At 38.8% G+C, this 21890-nt stretch overlaps 1 protein-coding gene across 2 annotated transcripts in view; it reads right to left on the bottom strand.

Moving 5' to 3' along the window:
- Positions 1–1294: 1294 nt before the first annotated feature.
- Positions 1295–21890, bottom strand: part of STPG1 (sperm tail PG-rich repeat containing 1) — a 117897-nt gene continuing 97301 nt past the window's right edge. For both annotated transcript variants that reach the window (XM_073615481.1, XM_073615482.1), the window contains one exon: positions 1295–4305. In XM_073615481.1, coding sequence (XP_073471582.1) covers positions 4232–4305 — 74 coding nt within the window. In that variant the 3' untranslated portion in view covers positions 1295–4231. The remainder of the gene's footprint in view (positions 4306–21890) is intronic.

The raw sequence follows: 21890 nt of genomic DNA, 5'->3' as shown, positions 1-21890 counted from the left end.
AAATGTTCGCAAAAAAAACAGATGTCTCCCCATGTCTCAGAGGACTTGTGAGCAACCAATGGACTTGAGCTTGGCTTTGGAGGTTGAGGCCTGGGAGCAATAAAATATTTGAATCCAAGGAGGAATGAATCCCTTTTCATGACCTTAGGCTGTTCAGCTAAAGTGTCACAGCCAGGGCAGAGTGAAAGGCACGGCCTGCCAAAAAGAACAAGGTTCCTTGTAAATGGGGTTCTTAAGCACAGGTACATCCTCCCCAGAGATTGTTAAAGCTTTGCTAAGACAGAATCCAAAGTGGGGGCATTCCACCTTAAATATGTACAGGGATTCCAGCCATTTGTTAGGAGTGAACAGCTTTTCAGGGTTCTTCCAGTCTCCATAAAGGACAACTGATAACAGCAGGTGATTTAAAGTGGTGAAAACCATGTCAATGAGAGCTAATGCGGTCTCCAAGCCAACTAAGTAATGGCAGCAACCTGTGACTCCTGAATTGTAACCGGGAGAAAGGGGGGAGTTTTGGGACTTTGAATGAGGCACATATACACAGTGTGCCTCCATCCCTGGTACAAAGGTAAAAAAACGGGAAAGTTGGGACTTTGAATAAGGCCATGGACATCGTGGGAGTAAGTTGATGGAAAAATGCATATTTATTGAAAATAAAAAATGTATGAAACATTGTATGCCCCCTGCCGCCGCACTGCCTCATTACCTCAGCTCCCTGCACAGACTACCATTCTGGCCCTGGCTCCATGACTTTCATACCTCCCAGCTTTAAATCCATGTAAGTATATAGGGTAGGCTCACTTGCCTTTCCCTGTCAATTAGTTACCATTAGATTAACTACATCCTACTACACTTTATAGATATTCTACAGCATCCGCCCCTGATGAGTGGTTTACATGAAACGCATCGGGCAATTTGATGATGCAGACCCATGTTCATATCACACCATCAACCAAGAACATGTTTTATATCTTTTTCAATCATGGTTTTACTGTTTTCTTTTATATATCTGTTACTCCCCTCGCCAATGCTGCTGCAATGTACATATATGAATTCATTGAATGTATTTAATAATCAGTTGTGACCACCATGTGGTGCCATGTCGATATATATATTTAATGTACCCTTGATGCCCATGTTGCATGCACACATATTATGTGTGTGTGAACAATTATGGATTGATATTCACTACAATGGCTCTCCTCAAGTGGTTGTGTAATTGACATGTTTCATACATTTTTTATTTTCAATAAATATGCATTCTTCCATCAACTTACTCCCACGATGTCCATGGCCTCATTCATAGTCCCAACTTTCCCGTTTTTTACCTATCCTGAATTGTAACATTCTACGTTATGTACATACGTACATTATGTACGTTATGTACATAAGGGACTTGGCATAAGATAAAGTCTCAGCGGGTAAAAGCTCAGATGCCAGTAATGCCATGGGCAGATATAATAAGGATTCTGCAGGGAAAGGCATGGAATTACTCATAGGTGCTCAGTCAGCAATCAGGCTCTGTAATTGGATTAATAAAACTTCGCAGAACCATAAATCTTCCTGGAATAAAAGGAAGGGGACACACCCAGTAGAGCTAGGAAAGACAATTCCAGGCTGTCAACAACAGGACCTTCAATAGGTGTATTGCAGGCAGCTCTGGAACCATTAGAAGGTCATAAACTGCATACTCATGAACCAGCTGTTGGTAGCGGATAATCAGGCAGTTGAAAGACACTTCCTCAACAATGAATGGTAGAGAAGAGAGCATGGAGTGAGTGCTTGATACGCCACCCAGTGTCTGATGCTAGTGGTCAGTACCCCAGCTCTAATCCATTCTATGGTAAGCTGACAGAAAACAAGGAGTTCAAATGCTGTCCAAAAATTCCTGAAACAGGGTCACACCTGGGGCTGTGCTATGGCTTTGGACCCATAAAGAGAGCCTAACACAGTACACAGGTTTGTAAAGCACCACAATACAAAGCCTAGTGCTAGAAGGTCACATTCCAGGCTAGCCCCACAATCATCCAGTCCTGGTAAGACCTCCAATGCTATTGCTGAGGAAACATCAAACTGAATAGTTGTGTATAGACACCAGCTCAAGCAGCATGTAGAGAAAACTTAAAGTGGTATTAAACCCAAAAGCAAACATTTATTATATTGCAGCTTGCCAATTATTAGATGTGATAACTGAATTTGTTTCCTTTTTTAGGCTTTCTTCTATTTCCATCTGGTGATCCAGCCAGCAAGTCTGTTGCTTTTCAGAAGCACAAGCTCTCCATAAGAATGTATTAAGAGACATACCACTTAACGCTGGCAGGAGTGATTAAAACAATCAGCTTTTATTTATTCATGCAAAACCGTTGTCCCAAAAGAAAAAAAAATGTTTCCTGTAACTGATTATAAAGTTTGAGCTGGAGTTTGGCTTCAGTTTGTTTAATGTATTTAAATCTACTATTACAGTGACACTACCCTCCCCCCAGACTGACAATGCTGCTCTCTGTTGTGCCTCCTGTGTTCATTCATCCAGAGTTTCATCTCACTAACACAGGAGATGTGTCGTTGGCAAGATCACCAGGTCAAAACAGAGGGAAAAAAGCCTAAGAAAAGAAAACTGATATAGCCACCACATTTAATGACTGGTAAGCTGCAGCATAATACATTTTTGGTTTTGGGCTTAATACCGCTTTAACCACTTGCCGTCCGCCCACTGTCAAATGATGGAGGAACAGTGCGGCTCTCTCTCTGGGTGGACGTCATATAATAGCGCCCCAGAACGGCCGCTCTCGCACACCCACAAGGGGAGAGCAGAGCGGTGATCGTGGCCGCGCTGTGTTCCTAGAACACAGAGTCACCCTGATCTCTATAAAAAGCCTATGACATGGTTCTTTAACCATGTGATCGGCTGTGTCCAATGGTATCTCCTCGCAGGGGAGACCAGGGCAGGTAATCCTGATTACAGGAAAACCCCAGCAGTGCCTATCAGTGCCACCAATCAGTGCCCATTAGTGATGCCAGTTAGTGCTTCCATATCCGAGCCATCAGTGCCCATCAGTGCGGCATATATCAGTGCCTCCTCATCAGTGCCACCTAATTAGTGCCCATAAGTGCCACCTCATCAGTACAGCCTATCAGTGCCCATCAGTGCAGCCTCATTAGTGCATATCAGTGAAGGAGAAAAAATACCTATTTACAAAATTTACTGACAGAAACTAAGAAAAACATTTTTTTCAAAATCTTCTGTCTTTTTTCTTTTTTTTAGTAAAAAATAAAAAAAAAACAGCAGTAAGTAAATACCACCAAAAGAAAGCTCTATTTGTGTGAAGAAAATGATGAAAAAATAATTTGTGGAACAGTGTTGCATGAGCATGCAATTGTCATTCTAAGTGCGACAGTGCTGAAAGCTGAAAAATGGCCTGGGCAGGAAGGGGTAAAAGTGTTCTGTATTGAAGTTAAAGTTAAAGTAAAAAGCTCACCCTGCAGGGCACTAAAAATAAGGCATGCTGGGAGTAGGAGGTGATATATGAGACTGGCAGTGTTTTTTTTTGTTTGCCAGTGTCTAAATCCTCTTGTAGGTGGCAGTATAACCCAATGGTATATCAATTTCTGTGTCCCTCAAGGAACGTTAAAGATATCAAATTTTACATGTACAAAATGAACACTAAATAGAATTAGGGAAACCTCAACAAAACAAGTTCAAATGCCTTTGCCACCTTAAAGCAGAACTCTGTGTAACCTAAAAAATAAATAGTCAAGCTGCCACTTGCAGTGCTTCCTCTCCTCTGCTATATTGCCAGTCTACCAAACTTAGGAACAACCAGCATCATTAAACCTACTTCTTCTGAGCCTAGGCTGTCATTGACCTACCCATCATCATTGATCCTGCGCTCATAGTAGTACTGCCCCGAAAAGTGCGCACACATCATTACGTAAACACCACTTAGTCCACAAGGAAGAATTACCATCACATTGTCACGGAAGGTGAAAAGGAAGGACCAGTGAAGTCACTGTGCTGGGGAGTGGGGGGGTTGTGTAGGCTTAACCATAAACTGGAGTTCTGCTTTGATGCTGGGAAAAATGATATGCATTTATTTCCACATTAAAAGCTTCATATAATTATGATTGTGTTTGGACTTTCAGAAGTAGATGCTGAGATGGTCAGGTTTGATCTAAGTGAAGCACTAGACGCAAGATGTAGCCCAATACAACTTTTGCTTTCCTGGTTGCCTTCTTATGCTGGAATCCATTTCTGGTTATTATTGAAAAGAAATGATTGTTTTCCTAGGTGATCAGGATTGTAGGATCCTGTGGTGGACAAAAAAAAAAAAACAGGAATAACACAAATATCAAACGATGGAAAGTTACAATGTAATTCTTACACATTCATGTAAATATTTCCTTGCCATTTCTCACATCAAGTCTCTTCAAAATAAATACAAACAGAAGAATAGAGGTAGGAATGTAGTGTGGTACAAATACTTTCTAAAGTATGCACTTCAAGATGAAATCATTCTTTTCCTAAGAAGCACCCCCTCCCAGTGAAATCACACCTCACTTACTGGAAAGGTATAGTCAGATTTCCCCATGTTAAATGGAAACTATGATGACTTTGAGTTTTTAGTTGTCTTCTCTTAAGTTTAATAGCTCAAGCAGATTTTTAACTTATATACACAAGCTTTGTTTTACAAATATATAGTTAATGCAAGACAAGGGATACTTATAGCACAATGGATTACCTAAAAAGACAGCATATGCTGCCTGCTTTGTCTGACTGAAACCTCAAATGGGGTAGTCTCAAAAAGATATAAGTCCCTGTTATATGCCACTGATCTGTGTGTAATATTTCAGCGTAAGCTATTGGGTTATGGAAACAGGTTTTATTACACAGTAGTACAAATAGAGAAAAATGAGAAATGGCCCCAAAATCATTTTTATACTTATCTACATGAAAAAAAAGCATTTTTAAAACAATTGTTATGAAAAGATATCAGCCACACTCCAATCTTAGCTCTTCTTGTTATATTTATTGATTTATTGGGTTAGCAAAGTGACTGCATACAACATGTCTCCACCCGAAAACCAACCTTCCTTTCTCGGGTGGAGACATGTTGTATGCAGTCACTTTTCTGACAATCAATAATTCAATAAATATAGCAAGAAGAGCCAAGATTGGAGTGTGGCTGATATCTTTTCATATCTTTTGATAAGGAGTGGAGGCAGCCTACAGGAGCCAGCACCGGGTTTGTCCTGGTATGTTAAGAGAAGTGAATCTTGAGCAGAGCTATGGTTATGGATTTGGGTATTTTTTTAGCTCTGAACATGTAAAAATGTTTTTTTTTTCTTTAAAAACATACGTTCCTGCCTAAATTCGGCACCGCACTCAGTGATTAGGGTGTGCCCAGGCACACCTGGCATGCCTCCTGCGCACGCCTATATTTAGGATGCATAGATTTCTGTTTGTGAATGTGCCTTCATTATCTGCTCACAGATGTGCCTTAATGATCTACTCATAAACATGCCATCATGTTCTGCTCTTGTACTCTTGCTCAGGTTTAGCCAATAGGAAGGGTAGGAGAGATGGAACAATATAGGGAAGACACTCCTGCAGTCACATCTGTATGAGAATTTAATGTAAAAGTAAAAATTGGTCATATGATAGCCACAAAGGTCAGACTTTAAAGGCAACATAGACAGCGGGGGATATATAGAAAAATATATTTTATTTATAACAATACATGGCACATAAAGCAAAAAAGGTGTAAGGAGTTAAAAACATATACATAATACAAAACAAAAATAAGCATGCATAGTATACATAGTAGTGAGTCCCCGTGCGACAACGTGTTTCGCTGTCTAGCTTCGTCAGGACACACTCAGGGATTGTTGGAGAAAAACAGGTCTCACTATCTACAATGAAAACATATAGATAAAACTTCATACAGTGATGACGTATGTTAAAAATAGGTTATCATTATATCTGAGCGACATATACGGCATACAAAAAATACCTTGCAGAGGGATACATGAAAGATAGTTTCACCCATAGAACTTCAAAAATTCTCATCTATAGTATTCCCAATACTTGAGTGTTCATACAAGAACGCCAACTAGAACACTATACAGTACCAATAGCCATTAAAAAATTGAAAGAACAGTAAAAATATCAAACGATGGAAAGTTACAATGTAATTCTTACACATTAATGTAAATATTTCCTTGCCATTTCTCACATCAAGTCTCTTCAAAATAAATACAAACAGAAGAATAGAGGTAGGAATGTAGTGTGGTACAAATACTTTCTAAAGTATGCACTTCAAGATGAAATCACTCTTTTGCTAAGAAGCACCCCCTCCCAGTGAAATCATACCTCACTTACTGGAAAGGTATAGTCAGATTTCCTCACGTTAAATGGAAACTATGATGACTTTGAGTTTTTAGTTATCTTCTCTTAAGCTTAATAGCTTAAGCAGATTTTTAACTTATATACACAAGCTTTGTTTTACAAATATACAGTTAATGCAAGACAAGGGATACTTATAGCACAATGGATTACCTAAAAAGACAGCTTATGCTGCCTGCTTTGTCTGACTAAAACCTCAAATGGGGTAGTCTCAAAAAGGTACAAGTCCCTGTTATATGCCACTGATCTGTTTGTAATATTTCAGCTTAAGCTATTGGGTTATGGAAACAGGTTTTATTACACAGTAGTACAAATAGATAGAGAAAAATGAGAAATGGCCCCAGAATCATTTTTATACTTATCTACATGACTCATAGTGTCCAAGTCCATATCACCACCCCCCATACCTTCTTTCTTATCCGGCTATGGCTCTTTCATTTGATAATACTGGAAATATACTTGCCACAGAGTACTTATTGCCCAGTGAGTATTTCCTACTTTCTTCTTTCGAACATTTGTACTGTCTTTCGATTTTTGAATGACTATTGTTACTGTATGAACACTCAAGTATTCGGAATACTATAGATGAGAATTTTTGAAGTTCTATGGGTGAGACTATCTTTCATGGATCCCTCTGCAAGGTATTTTTTGTATGCCATATATGTCGCTCAGATATGATGATAATCTATTTTTAACATACGTCATTACTATATGAAGTTTTATCTATATGTTTTCATTGTAGATAGTGAGACCTGTTTTTCTCCAACAATCCCTGAGTGTGTCCTGACAAAGCTAGACATCGAAACGCGTTTACGCACAGGGACTCACCTGTATACTATGCATGCTTATTTTTGTTGTGTATTACGTATATGTTTTGAACACTTTACACCTTTTTTGCTTTATGTACCATGCATTGATATAAATAAAATATATTTTTTTATATATCTCCCACTGTCTATATTGCTTTTAAAGTCCGACCTTGGTGGCTATCATATGCCCAATTTTTCCTTCTACATTGAAGGGTAGGAGAGATTAGAGTGGCTCAAGTAAAGACTGCCAGGAGCTCTTTTTACTTCATCTCCTGCCACCCCATGCCACCCCGGAGCTGAAAGGGGAAAGAAAATTATGACAATATAGTCTATAAGACCAGTACACCAAGAGCACTGGCAATCTAACTGATCAGCATAAAGATATTTGCCAAGCTATAATCAACAACATGGACTGGGGTAGGCTAGTTTCTTTACTCCAGAAGATAACGCAGGTAATAAATATTTTTTGGAAATATCAGTTGCATTAGGGAGCACGGGAAGCAATGTAAATCTTCCTTTTTAGAGTTCTTTCTTTTTAACGCAAGGTCTACTTTATATTGTAGATTTTTAAATAAAATGATGGCATTCACCTCTTTGGCTTTTTTGACATACTATATATCTATTGGATAATCCAACCAGAACACTTTTTTTATTAAGGATTAGAATTACTATCAGTCTTTTATGACAGTTTGTGCCCAGTTTGAGAGGTGCCCCTCATTTTCTGTCCCAGTAAAAACTGCCCTCCTTCCAAACTTTATCAAAGAAAAACAGAATGCTTAATTAGACAGAGCTTACACCATGAGCTAACAGATCATTTCTACATGGCAAACCAAATATAATAAAAATAACAACTCATTTTGATACATAAAGATGCATTGATTAAAAACAAAACTCACATGATTTAATATTTATTAAGCATAACAATAGAAGGTTCCTTATTAAAAATTAATACAATGGTTAATATTATGAAAATAAAAATGTAATGGTCAATAGTATTATAACTTCTGCTAGGCATTCCTTGCCAATTCATTTTCACTCAAACAAGCTTACTGTGTCCTGTGCATGTTGGTTATAAGCAGTGATTTCTCAGGAAACTGGTATCTTCTTGTTTGTAGCAGTACAGGAGAGCTGTTAAAGTATCACTAAAGGCAAACTTCTTTTTTTTTTTTTAGTTTTAGATAGAGTGAAGATGGATTATAATACTTGTCAGTTTATTGTTTTTTTTTGTTTTTTGTTTTTTTTAATTGTTTTTTTTTTATTGCTGTCCGTGTCCCCATTAGTGAGATTTACCCTCTCTGTTTGTCCTGTTTACTGTTATAACCAAGAGTAAAATTAAAAGAAAATGTCAAATTATGGGTTGTCACCAGAACAGGAATAGAGTGAAAGTCTTCCAATATTTCTGGTGACAACCAGGGATTCCCTCACTTTGGAGGTATTTTCTTTCACTTCCTGTCCTGACTATGGGACAGGAAGTGAAGTTAATTCTGCCCAATGGGACACAGGGGACAAAACTAAGCTGACAGGGGTTAAAACCAGTGGCAGCTGGTGCTGGGGGGGCACAAACTCCTCCAGATCCATACTCACCTTACAAATGGAGCCTTCCAACGGTCACAGCTCCCCTGATACCCAGCCCTGCGGCTTCCGTGTGAACCCAGTCTTCTTAGCGGGTTCCAAATCTTCAGCCTCCTGTCGTGATTGGCTGGGACAAGAAGCCAGAAACCAATGGCAACCTAAAGCAAGCCAATTAAAGCCTCTATTAGGCTCTAATCATATGCTTGTAAAAAAAATGATGGACCTAATAGAAACCTATTAGTCTGGCGCCCGGTACAGTGCACAGCCACACATAGAATACTTGATTTTTCAATAAATGATAATATGACTAACATTTTTCAACTTTAAGATGTTAAAAAATGTTAGTTATATTATCAAGTTATTTAAAAATGAATCTTTCTATGATTAGATTATGCAAACTGGGGGGAGGGGGGGGGTGCACCATGCTGCCCCAGTGTGAAAGAACTCGGGCTTTCACACTGGGGCGGCATGAGAGGCAGTTTTCAGGCGCTTTACAGGCGCTATTTTTAGCGTTAAAACACCTGAAAACTCAGTGTGAAAGTACCCTTATGCTGCATACACACGGCCGGAATTTTCGTCAAAAAAAGTGTGATGGGAGCTTTTGGTCGCATATTCCGACCGTGTGTATGGTCCATCCAACTTTTTCTGTCTGAAATCGTGTGTACGGGGCATAACTCTTTCCAAAGTAAAAAAAAAAAAAAAAGTTTTGTCTACTTTAGGGCTCGGTTCACACATATGTGGTGCGAGAACCTCTGGGATTCCAGTGCGGGTTCCCATATCGCATGTCACCCACCGGCGGTTCACACTGCCCTATGCGGGCCTCTTCGGGGATCAATATAAAGTTAATGACACCCCAAGATCGGTTCGCATATCGCAGTGTGAACTGTCAAATGGTGCAGGAATCGATCCAATTCAGGTGTGGACCAAAAAAAGGGTCCTGCACCGTTTTGGTGCGAATGCTATGCGAATCCAGCCATACAATACGGTGCAGTGCCATTCACATGCAATGTCTAGCATCGCTCAAATGTGAACCCAGCCTTAGCAGATTTTACCTGCAGAACCAGCCGCTGGTACAAGCATTCATTGTGGCATATCTATAAAATAGCAACATTGTATTAAAATATTGCATGGCAATGGTAAAAAGAAGCATAAGGTCCCCCAGAGGTCAGGCACCCTCTGTGGTTCTGGAAAGGGATCACCGCTCCAGGTGGAAAAATGTGGATATAGAACTCTCCTCGGAACTGGAACACCAGGTGCCAGCTAAGCATATAGCAACATGAGGCAACAAGGAAGTTCTGGACAGCCGCACTCCGGAATATAGCCTTTATTAGTAAAAGGTCCAACAGATACAAGCCACAGCAAAAAATTAGACAAACGAGCTGACGTGTTTCACACTTAACAGTGCTTAGTCATAGCTGCCCTCTGTGGTTCTACAATCAAATATCGAATCAAATATGGAATGCAAAGAAAATGTGGAATTTAATCTACAGTGACAGCAACTGTTAAAAATAGAAAGTAAAGGAGAACAGCAGGTTAATAGTAGGTATGTGATTTTAATATTAAGGTACAGTAGGTAATCTTTAAACTACAAACTGCTACAGGATCTTTTTTTATAAGACAATCACAATTTGTACTCACCACTAATGTGTTGACAAAATATACAGGCAATTATGAATTAAAAAACTCAATTTAGCAATAGTAAAACAGTACTATAGAGCAAATGTATGTTTGCCTTGGATACAATATGCAACTAATCACAATACTTATCAAAATGTTATTGTAAATTACATGGAACAACAGGATGTTGTGTTAAGCAGGTGACTTGCTGCTAAAGACTTTGAACTGGCTCTCTTTTGGATGAGTCAGCTCTATTAAGTGACGAGGTACAAAGGTATGACCACACACGAGAGTTCAAGAATATTGACAATGAGCTGCGCATTGCTTTTCTCTATTATTTTTTTTACTAAATTCAAAGTAATAAAATACACTAAATTCTAAAAATATTTTAGGCATGAATGTCAAACTTTCCCTGCTACCTTGGTAGCCTAAGGCATATGTTAAATCTAAACTCCAGGCACAAAAACTTTATTTCATATATATTCCTCAATAGCTACATAGTTTCTAACTTTGTGTGTAACACATTTCTTTGTAAACCTAGGTATGATCTTGTAAAAGAAGCAGTGACATTACCTGTGGGCTATACATACCCAGTGCAGAAAGCACAGCCATGGGACCCAACAGGCCACACCCACCACAGGCTACCCGAAGAAAACTACAGAAGGGGAGGAGAAAAGACCAGCCACCCTGAACAAAGGAGATAGCAGCAGTGAGCAGTCCGTATTACAGGAAACTCCTGCACACAGGAAAAGTTTCATATTGGAATACTGCTTAGATCTGGAAGAAATACACACGACAACTGAGGGACTATTATTGTCTTATGCCCTGTACACACGATAGGATTTTCCGACAACAAAACCGGGAATTTTTTTCTGAAGGATATTGGCTCAAACTTGTCTTGCATACACACGGTCACACAAATGTTGTTGGAAATTCCGAACTTTAAGAACGCGGTGACGTACAACACGTACGACGAGCCGAGAAAAATGAAGTTTAATAGCTAGTGCGGTTCTTCTGCTTGATTCCAAGCATGCGTGGACTTTTGTGCGTCGGAATTGTGTACACACGCTCGGAATTTACAACAACAAGTTTTGTTGTCGGAAAATTTGAGAACCTGCTCTCAAACATTTGTTGGCGGAAATGTTCTATGGAGCATACACACGGTCGGACTTTCTGACAACAAGCTCACATCCAACATTTGTTGTCGGAAAGTCCTATTGTGTGTACGGGGCATAATGTTGGATTTGGACAATGTTTTCTGATCTCGGAGCTCCGCTTTAAGTTAGAAAATCTTCATGTGCATTGTATAAATAATCAGTAAATAATGTAAATCCACAATAAATGTCACTCCAAGCAAGGATAGTGTTCAAACTATACAAAAGAATAAAGGAATGTTAACTTCGGATTTTCTAAGGTGCCAATAATCAACAAAACATAATTTGTATAAAACATTTAACAAAATTTATTAGTGGTTTCTATAAAAATTCATAAAAAACATCTAAAGAATGCATCATTTAAAGTACAAAGCATGTGGCTCTAAGGAATTTCTTTTAGATGTTTTTTCTAAATTTTTATGGAAATCACTAATATATTTTGTTAAGCGTTTTATACAAATTATGTTTTGTTGATTATTGGCACCATAAAAATCACAAGTTAACATTCCTTTGTTCATTTATATACATATAGGGATGTGGTGCCCTTGGCTCCCTATCTTGTCCATACTATTTTTTTTCATCCAAATTATACAAAAGCTTAAAATGTATTTACACAACGAACCTGTGGGACAGAGTTGCTAAACTACCAGTAGGGCCATACAACTGACAATGTAAAGTATCAGCGCATACATTTTAATTTAAAATAAGGCAAAAATAGTATTTTTTTTTTTTTTTTTTTTTGCATTCACTTTAAAATCCATTTTTCTTTTGTTCAGAGAAGGACACAGCATAGGTTTTAAATCTCATGGACAGGGAAGGGAAAGGTTAGGCCTAGTACATACTAGTAGTTTTTTTGTCATGGCTGAAGGAAAAAAAAACTCACAGCTCAGGAGGAGCTGCTGTACTAACTATCCGATATTAGTACAGCAACCTCCCCTGCTGTTCTATTGTGTTTTGATAGGGGGACGCCCCCCACCAGAACACTCCAGTCAGCGCTCTCAGCCATTGGCTGAGAGCACTGATTGGGAGCTGATTGGCAGACGCTTTTCAGTCATGCCTCTTTAACAGAAGCCGGCTGAATGTCCAGCTTCTGTCGGACTGACTGCAGTACACATGGGATTAATGTAGGCCACTTTCTATTGAACCGGGCCGATGCCGCTCGACATTCAGCCGGTGTGTACTAGGTTTCAGACTCTGTTAAGTTTTTAGTGCTGTCTGTGTCCCCAGATTTACCTTTTCATTTGTCCAGGTTGTCACCAGAACAAGAGGGGAGGATAGGTCATCCGATGAGGACAACTCTTCCAATGACAAATGTATAATAGGGGAATTCCCCTAGCTTTGGGAAATATTTTTCTCACTTCCTGTTGTATCTCTGGGACAGGAAGTGAAGAGAAATCTTCCCAAAGTGACAAAGATGACAAGAAAATAACATGACATGGTTTTTACCTCTTTCTTACTCTGTCATAAAAACTTAAAAACTGTTTTTGCTATATATACACTTTAATGCCCCGTACACACGGTCGGACATTGATCGGACATTCCGACAACAAAATCCATGGATTTTTTCCGACGGATGTTGGCTCAAACTTGTCTTGCATACACACGATCACACAAAGTTGTCGGAAAATCCGATCGTTCTAAACGCGGTGACGTAAAACACGTACGTCGGGACTATAAACGGGGCAGTAGCCAATAGCTTTCGTCTCTTAATTTATTCTGAGCATGCGTGGCACTTTGTGCGTCAAATTTGTGTACACACGATCGGAATTTACGACAATGGATTTTGTAGTCGGAAAATTTTATAGCAAGCTCTCAAACTTTGTGTGTCAGAAATTCGAATGGAAAATGTGTGATAGAGCCCACACACGGTCGGAATTTCCGACAACAAGGTCCTATCACACATTTTCCGTCGGAAAATCCGACTGTGCGTACAAGACATAACAGTTGTCTTACAAGCAACGATTGAAACCCTCCTTAGACCCCATACACACTATTGGATTTTCTGCAGATTTTTGTCTTCAGATTTACCAAAAATATATAATATGAGGTCAAACCTTAAGAGTTTCAATTTGTATGCAATCAGGCAGGCCCTTGCACTACATGGTTTTGGTAAATCTGAAATCGAAAAACTGACCATATAAAATACAATCCTTTTGTACAGTTTCTGTACAATCATCTTTAGACTGACCAAACTATGTAATGTGAAGACCTACCTAAACAATCAAATTCATTTATAACCAATCTTGTACCACATTGTTGTAGTAGGTCTAGAGGAGATTGTACAATCAGATTGTAACCTGCAAGGCCAGTTTACAGTATATATGGAAGTTATGACTTCCTGAAGGTCATTATTTACACACATACAGTATATATACTGTATACACCCTCTGCACTTCACATCACATGGCCCGGACCTGCTTGTAGATCGATCAAAACCTTTAGACATTTCATTGTAGGCTGGGTGCAAGGAGTGTGCGTACATTGTTAAACATTACTAGGAACTTGGGGAACAGCATGAGGGCTTTGTGCAGAACTGAAGGGTCTAATGATAAACCCTCCTCTGATTTAATTTAAAAAAAGCGAATGATAAACAAAAAAGTCCCTCATGAGCAATATTTCTTTATTATAGGCAAAAAGTTGAAAAGAATCTTGCTGCATTATTTTTCAAAGAAATCAATGGACAGGAAGTCAACAATGTGCATCAATATATGCCCTCCCCAGTAATAACATTTTATCAGAAATATTAGGTTCTTTATTACCCCCTAAATTTTAAACCTTTTTTTCTGTAAGCTTCTTTATGTTTTAGCTTTAGTGACAATATTACAATAAAAGAAAGCTACTAAGCCATTCTCATTTAAATTTTGTTTTTTTAAAACTAGTCATAACATGATTGTTATTATATGCGGTGTGTACATACAGGTATCACCCTTTTTTTATGATTGTTTACTTGGAAAAATAGAAGGAAGAAGATGCATCAATCACTGGGTGTGCATTCTGTTTTGACAAAGGAGTTGCCTTACTTCCTAAAATGTGACTATACACAAAAGAATCCAAATTAATATATGCAAATCTTGCAATCTTTGTATCCACCTTTCAAGTGGGTCATGGTGTCACACCTAAAGGAGGACATTAAAATCTATATTACTCTTGGAAAAAAACATACTGATGGCTTAGAAACAGCACATCATTTAATTTATATGATGTATTTTCTACTCATATCAGTATATCTTTTACAAAATATTAGCTGAGAACATAATGCAAAAACTAGTTACCAACATTTCAAAAGGATTCTTAGGAATCAATAATTATGGCAAGTTTATACCAAAAGGAATTTAGGCAGTATTTTGGACTTACAATTCTAAGTGCCAATAGCCCAAATCGAAAAAAAAAATATTAAAGTAAATTAAGAGGTTGAAATAGCTTACATTAATACACTGTACATAAAGGTCCTTTATGATGCAGACGATCAGAACTAAAAGTTATGTGTGCTTCAAAGGACACACTATCAGAAGCAGAATGGTACTTGGAAATTAGACACAATTGGCCAATATAAAATAGGACCAGGTCACATTCGACTATTTAATGCCAGCAGATTTTTACACGGAAAATTAAAGCAAGTAAATTCCTCAACGAACTGTTGATCATTCTAACATCTCATTGCGAAAATTGACAAGAAGAACTTGGATTCTGTAAGACAGGTGGAGGTCATGCAGAATTCTTAAGAAAATTTTATATTTTCAATAATAATAAAAAAAAACATCAATATCTAATTTTCTGACCCTAGCTAAGGGTTTGACATTAGTTTGTAAAGTCAGCTTCACACAAGTAAACAGACGATCACAACAAGGGAGTAGAAAAGTGTTTTATAGAGTCACCACTTTTATCCTAGTCTTTATTTTTTTTAATTCAGTTAAAATCTACTTTATATTTGTAAGAGAATTGTCAGTAGATTCTGGTGGAAAAACACAGAAGCCAAGAATAGATTCCATTAATAGGGCTCAAAAGTAGAGGTGTTCTTTCTTACTCCACTAACTGCTTATTGGCCTACATATACAGGTAACTTCCACTTGTGTGACCACACTAAACTGCCTGGAAACATAAAACAAAGTACATAAAAATGGCCAATGAGTCAATGGCTGCGAGCACTGATCACTGTGTTGTGGAGGGGGCAGTCCCCCTGTCAGAAAACATTAGCTCAGCAGGGAGATCGCTGCGTTAACATTGGATATGTTAGTACAGCGATCTGTAAGGTTTTTTTCATTCAGCCCACTGGGTTGAACAAAAAAAAAAACTTCCCGTGTGTACCCAGCATCAGACAGAAGTCAGGATAGCTGGCAGACAAACAGCACAAATAGCAAAGGACCAGAAGGAATCTTTATACTTGTCATATGGTAAGAGCATAGGTACATTTGAATGTATGGATAAAGGGGGGTGGGGGGTGGGACTTTATATGAAGCACATTACAGTTATATAGTCACACTCCTGAATGCCTGTATCTGAAATAAAAGGAAGAACTTTATATGAAGCACGTGACACAAAACTTGGTAAATTGGTCAATACACGATAACAAATTAATTTTTCGTACATAAACAAATAGCGTAGTATATTGCAATTTTTGGACACATAGATATTAATTAATTTATATATATATATATATATATATATATATATATATATATATATATATATATATATATATTTATTTATATTTACTGATAATACATGGCATGTAGCAATATATATATATATATATATATATATACACACACACAGATATCATCGTAGCACATTGTAGTATATGATATTGTGAGCCTATTTATGCTCTGTGTCATAGGATCATTTATAATTGCAGAAGTTTCATAATGTAAGCTAAAATAAAAATAAAAAGGTATGTTTAAGACATAGCTGCATACAAAAAGCTTGACCTGTTTCGTGGATTAGCACCACTTCCTCAGGAGCGGATGCATGATGCGTGTCTGTAAAAGACATATAAATACCTATAGTATGATGGTTGACCCAAACAACAGGGAGGGTGAAAGAGGGAGGAAAAAAGATATTCACCCCTGAAATGCTTACAAACCGGCTCCAAGTTCAAACAAGCAGTGCTGCCAACTGGGGGCCGCTGGGAGAGTCTAACCCGGGAGCTGTGGTGATACAGAACCACGGAAATCAAGGCGCACACATACAAAACCCCAGGAGGATAAGGGTCTCCATGTTATAATCTGTGATGGTGCAAAATAGTAGCTCCAAGATTTTCTATAAAAGTAATACATTGTGTGTAACTATTATATATTGAATAATGCTGCTGCCATGTGTGAATATAACCACTGACCATTGGTGACTTCAGAGAAACAAAGAGCGAGTGTGGGTTAAAGTATATGCAAAATAAACCATAACCCAAGTGCAGAGAAGGAATGAAAATAGTATATTAAATTGTTGCAAAAGTCAAGAAAGACACATTGCTAAAGGGACCCTATTCGCAAGGAAACTCCCAGAGTGATTACCTGGTATTCTCACATGGAAACATGATCCAAATGTGGTGTGCACTATACTCAGGATAAGAAGCTAAAAAGACTGTCTGTTCAAACTGGGGGTATTATATGCACCAGGTGTGACCACAAGTCCCGCCCAGAGTCACGCTGGCATCATTGATGAGGAGAGGCGTCCTCGCCAGAGCAGCAGCCGTCACCTGCAAATGGCGCCAACATATCTCCTTCATTGGAGATTAATGTCATGTGTTCGGGGTGAGGCGTGGCACCGATGCACATCAGGTGATCGCCTGCCCAATCCCCCGTGTCCAGAGAGGGCAGACGGGAAGGTGAAGGCGCCTGGTGCGCATCGCAGCTCCCGGGTGCAGAGACAATCAGCCAGCCCAGCAGAGTCAGACCACATGAGAATGAACAAAATAGTATAACCATGGGGCAAGGCAAAGTGTTAAGTAAAATAAATGTAGAGTCTATGGGGTTGATTTACTAAAGGCAAATAGATGTGCACTTTGCAAAAGTGTAGTTGCACCCTGCAAGAGCAGTTGTTCCAGAGCTTAGTAAATGAGCAAAAGCTCTGCTGACTTCCATAATCCAATCACGTGCAAGCAAAAATTCATTTTTTTTTATTTTCCCTGCACGTGATTGGGTATTCTTTGCATAGTGAAGCTTTAGCTCATTTACTAAGCTCTGCAGCAACTGCACTTGCAGAGTGCAACTGCACTTTGTAAAGTGCACAGCCTATTTGCCCTTAGTAAATCAACCGCTGTGTGTCCTATAAGGCTATGTTTCCACTAGTGCGTCCCCAAAGTCGCGCGATTTTGCCGCGATTTTTTACCGCGATTTTACCGCGACTTTTTACCGCGATTTGAAGCAATGCCTGTATCTATGGACCTCAAGTCGCATCAAAGTGGGACCAAAGTAGTGCAGGGACTACTTTGAAGTCGCTGCGACTTGAAGTCGCACAGATATGAACGGTACTCATTGGAAATCATGGGAAACAATTTGTCATGCGACTTTTCAGTCCCAAGTCGCATGAAAAGTCGCACTAGTGGAAACAGAGCCTTAATCCTCTAAATAGGTACAGACCGAAAAGTAAGGTCTGCCATCTGTAATAAGGATACAAAAGAATTCATTGATGGTAGTCAAAAACTACATACCAGCCAGTCACGTACCTCCAGCCCTATATTGAACACATGGATAAAGGTTTTTTTTTAAATAAATAAATATGTCATCATGTATTGATCAATTTACCAAGTTTTGTGTCACATGCCTCATATAAAGTCCCAAACTTCTTCCTTTTAGTACATCTGGCTGTGTCCCTAAAATATGTAGTATGTACTGTAATGTACCATTACAGTATATACTCATTCTTTATCATACAACTCCATACAACTGGTCTCCTCAGTTGACAGACATTTACAGAGTGTTATTAAAAGTAGGGGGGATGCTACACCATGTTAAACATGACACTGTCCTAACTTTTTTGAGACATGTTGCTGCCATCAATCTCAAAATGGCCTTATTTTTTTCTAAAATGGTCCATTTTCTCAGTTTAAACATTTGATATGTTTTCTATTTTAGATTGTGAATAAAATATGGGTTTATAAGAATTGAAAATCACTGCATCCTGTTTTTATGTAGATAAACTTTTACACAGCACCCAAGCTTTTTTGAAATTGGGATTGTATGACTGAGTCCACGTTCCAACTAGACAAAGCATAGCCTCAAAGTAAGCCTTGTTCTTCAGTCACAACATCAGGGTTGCAATGGCAATACAGTAGTTATTTTTGACAATCTAATGTAAACTTACTTGAAAAATCGCCTTTCAGGTTGTGAGTGCTGCCTGCCTGCTGGTCATCTGTTCAAATAACATCCCCGGATTACCCGTATGCCTCTTTTCTCTTATGCCCCATACACACGGTCGGATTTTCTGACGGAAAATGTTCGATGGGAGCTTGTTGTCGGAAATTCTGACCATGTGTAGGCTCCATTGGACATTTTCCATCGGAATTTCTATCACACAAAATTTGAGATCTGGATCTTAAATTTTCCGACAACAAAATCCGTTGTCGTAAATTCCGATTGTGTGTACACAATTTCGACACACAAAGTTCCATGCATGCTCGGAATCAAGCAGAAGAGCCGCACTGGCTATTGAACTTCATTTTTCTCGGCTTGTCATACGTGTTGTACGTCACCGCGTTCTTGACATTCGGAATTTCCAAGAAGATTTGTGTGACCGTGTGTATGCAAGACAAGTTTGAACCAACATCTGTTGGAAAAAATCCATGGATTTTGTTGTCGGACTGTCTGATCATGTGTACGGGGCATTACAGTGAACAAATCTGACCTCATAGCCAATGTAAAACTATTATTTCCTATATTTGAAGGACAAGTGTTTAGTATTAAACACAACCAGGATTGCAAAATGTAGAGCTTACCCAAATTCATCTTTGCGCAATAGACAGGTGTCTGTGATGTCAGGTGCACAGGTCAGAGCTAATTTGTCTCATGACTGGTCAAGACATCTTTGAACTGTATACCTGAAAGGTGATTGCTTCTTGTCAGAGAAGACAGAGTACTAAAAGCAAAGCACTGAACCAACAAAATAGCACTAATGAAATTGCCATGCACTTCAGTAAACCCTAAGGTAGGGTTCAGTAAGTGCAAGCCTAATAATTAAAGTCAAATACATGTGGGCTTTTCCTTAAAAATCTATCTATAGCTTAATACAGAAAAAAACAATATAGTGAGTATGCAATTATGTTTTTTTTCTTACTCTATGTCTGAAAGAATAGTGTTTTTTAACTTGCCCTTGATGTGAGGGACAACAGAATGTCCTTAAAGCGGACTTCCCCCCATTTTTTAAATTTGCAATGTATCTTATGGCCATTGCAAATGCTCTTAACAATGGCAATTGTTTGTTTTTATAAATACCTTTTTGCTTGTATTCCAAGCAGCACTTCCGGCTGTGGCCGCCTAGGCGATGTTGTCACTAGGCGATTCGCAAGGACTCCTGGGATAGCGGCGTCATGTATCCCATGAGTCCAAGCGAATCGCCTAGTGATAAAATCTTACGTTATTTCCAGAGAGAGCGCCGTGCAGTGGCATTACTGCGCAGACACGAGACCAGGAGGTGCATGCTGGGTAGCCAGCTGCACCGAAATCCTGAAGATGAAGAGAAGAGGGCTTGAGCTGCCCACAGCTAACCTACCTGCTTCTGAGATCTGGTTAGCAATCAAATATTTTAATATAAACTATACAATGACCACACACATATGACATGTTGTAAATGTTGTTTAGACAAGTACTGAGGGGTGTTTTAAAAAAAAAAAAATATTTGGGGCACTGAAACTCTGCTTTAAGTACCTTCCACACTATAACTGTAAGTAGGAGTTATGGCCTAATTATTCATCTAATGTATTTTCAGAAATAACTGTGTGCTATTATATAGGCACTATTATTGCAACATTTCATTTAAACTGTGTATGAGAAATTGCCTTCTGCTGTGAAAGTTTTGGGGCCCTGTTTATAAAGCAGCAGCATGATCCTACATCACATGTCAAAGTCATGTGAATGGCTTCTCCTCAGTTTACTGAATTCTCTCTTCAGTAATAACCAGAGAGAACTCTGTTGAACCCCACTGCCTGCATTTTATGAATTGAATGTAAAAATGAAGCCATAGTGTGAATTAAACACTGCGCTATCCAGGATGGAGTAGGTAGCGCATTCGCCCTCTGTTATAAGTAGGGCCCCTGGTGTTGTGACCTGGAAAAATCATCCATCCTACGTGTCAATAGTCTTGATTTATGTACCATTGCCCTAGTTTCCAGATTCTTAAGGTTTCCTAAAAGTGGGCTTGTAGGCAGGTACCTACTAAATGGAGGTAATGTTATGGTATTATTATTGTTGCACTGTTTAGTTAGGCTGCCCTACTAAGCTAGTGCATCCAGGAACTCATGGGTTAACTATGCTGATCAGCTTTCGAAGGCATTTTGGCAGTACCACCCTCTGCTGGGGGCAAGTAGATAAAAAGAGAGAACCATTTTGAGATTGTGGAACTGGAACAGGAGATTGCTGCACAATTAAATTTAACAATTACTTGGTCTTTGTATATCCCCTTGGCAGGAACACAGTCGGTGTTCCAGGACATGGACCTATGGACTTGTACAAGAACTCTATGGGCTTTAAGGACTCTCTCTCTGTAATTCAAATGCATGATTAGCTCAATGGGCAGGGGCACCAAGAGGCACTTTGTAAGAGGACAAGAATGTATGTGACAAGCTAACTGTGACATTCTATGATATTTAAACAACTTCCAGTAAGATAACTTAATTGTTAAAGTTATCTTTTGGCCTGGTCTGAAGTAACATGAGAACACACAGAAAGGGGTACATGCAAGGTGTATTACACAAATGGCTACACCAGGGAACAGGAAGCTACAAGAAAAGATGCAGTACCTGATTAATGGTCATGCTAACCAAAAAAGGCTATATTGCCATTGTACTACAGTACTAGAGACTATGTGCATATTGCAGCCAGCCAGTCAGAAAGCTGAGGTGACTTGGCAAACAGTAGGCGATGGAAGGTTAAAAAAAGACAAAAAGTCCATCTAGTTCAACTAATAAACAGGGGGAAACAAAACAAAACAAAACAAAAAGTTTACAATCCTATACCCACAGTTGATCCAGAGGAAGACAAAAAACCCCAGTAAAGCATGATCCAATTTGCTCCAGTAGGGGAAAAAATTCCTTCCTGATCCCCCATTAAGGGCTATCAGATTATCCCTGGATCAGCTTTACCTATAAATGTTAGTGTCCAGTTATTGTATGCACCCTTTAGGAAATAATCC

Source organism: Aquarana catesbeiana, linkage group LG02 (genome assembly GCF_042186555.1).
Source record: "Aquarana catesbeiana isolate 2022-GZ linkage group LG02, ASM4218655v1, whole genome shotgun sequence".
NCBI classification, from domain to species: domain Eukaryota; kingdom Metazoa; phylum Chordata; class Amphibia; order Anura; family Ranidae; genus Aquarana; species Aquarana catesbeiana.
This window is presented reverse-complemented; position numbering and strand designations above follow the sequence as displayed.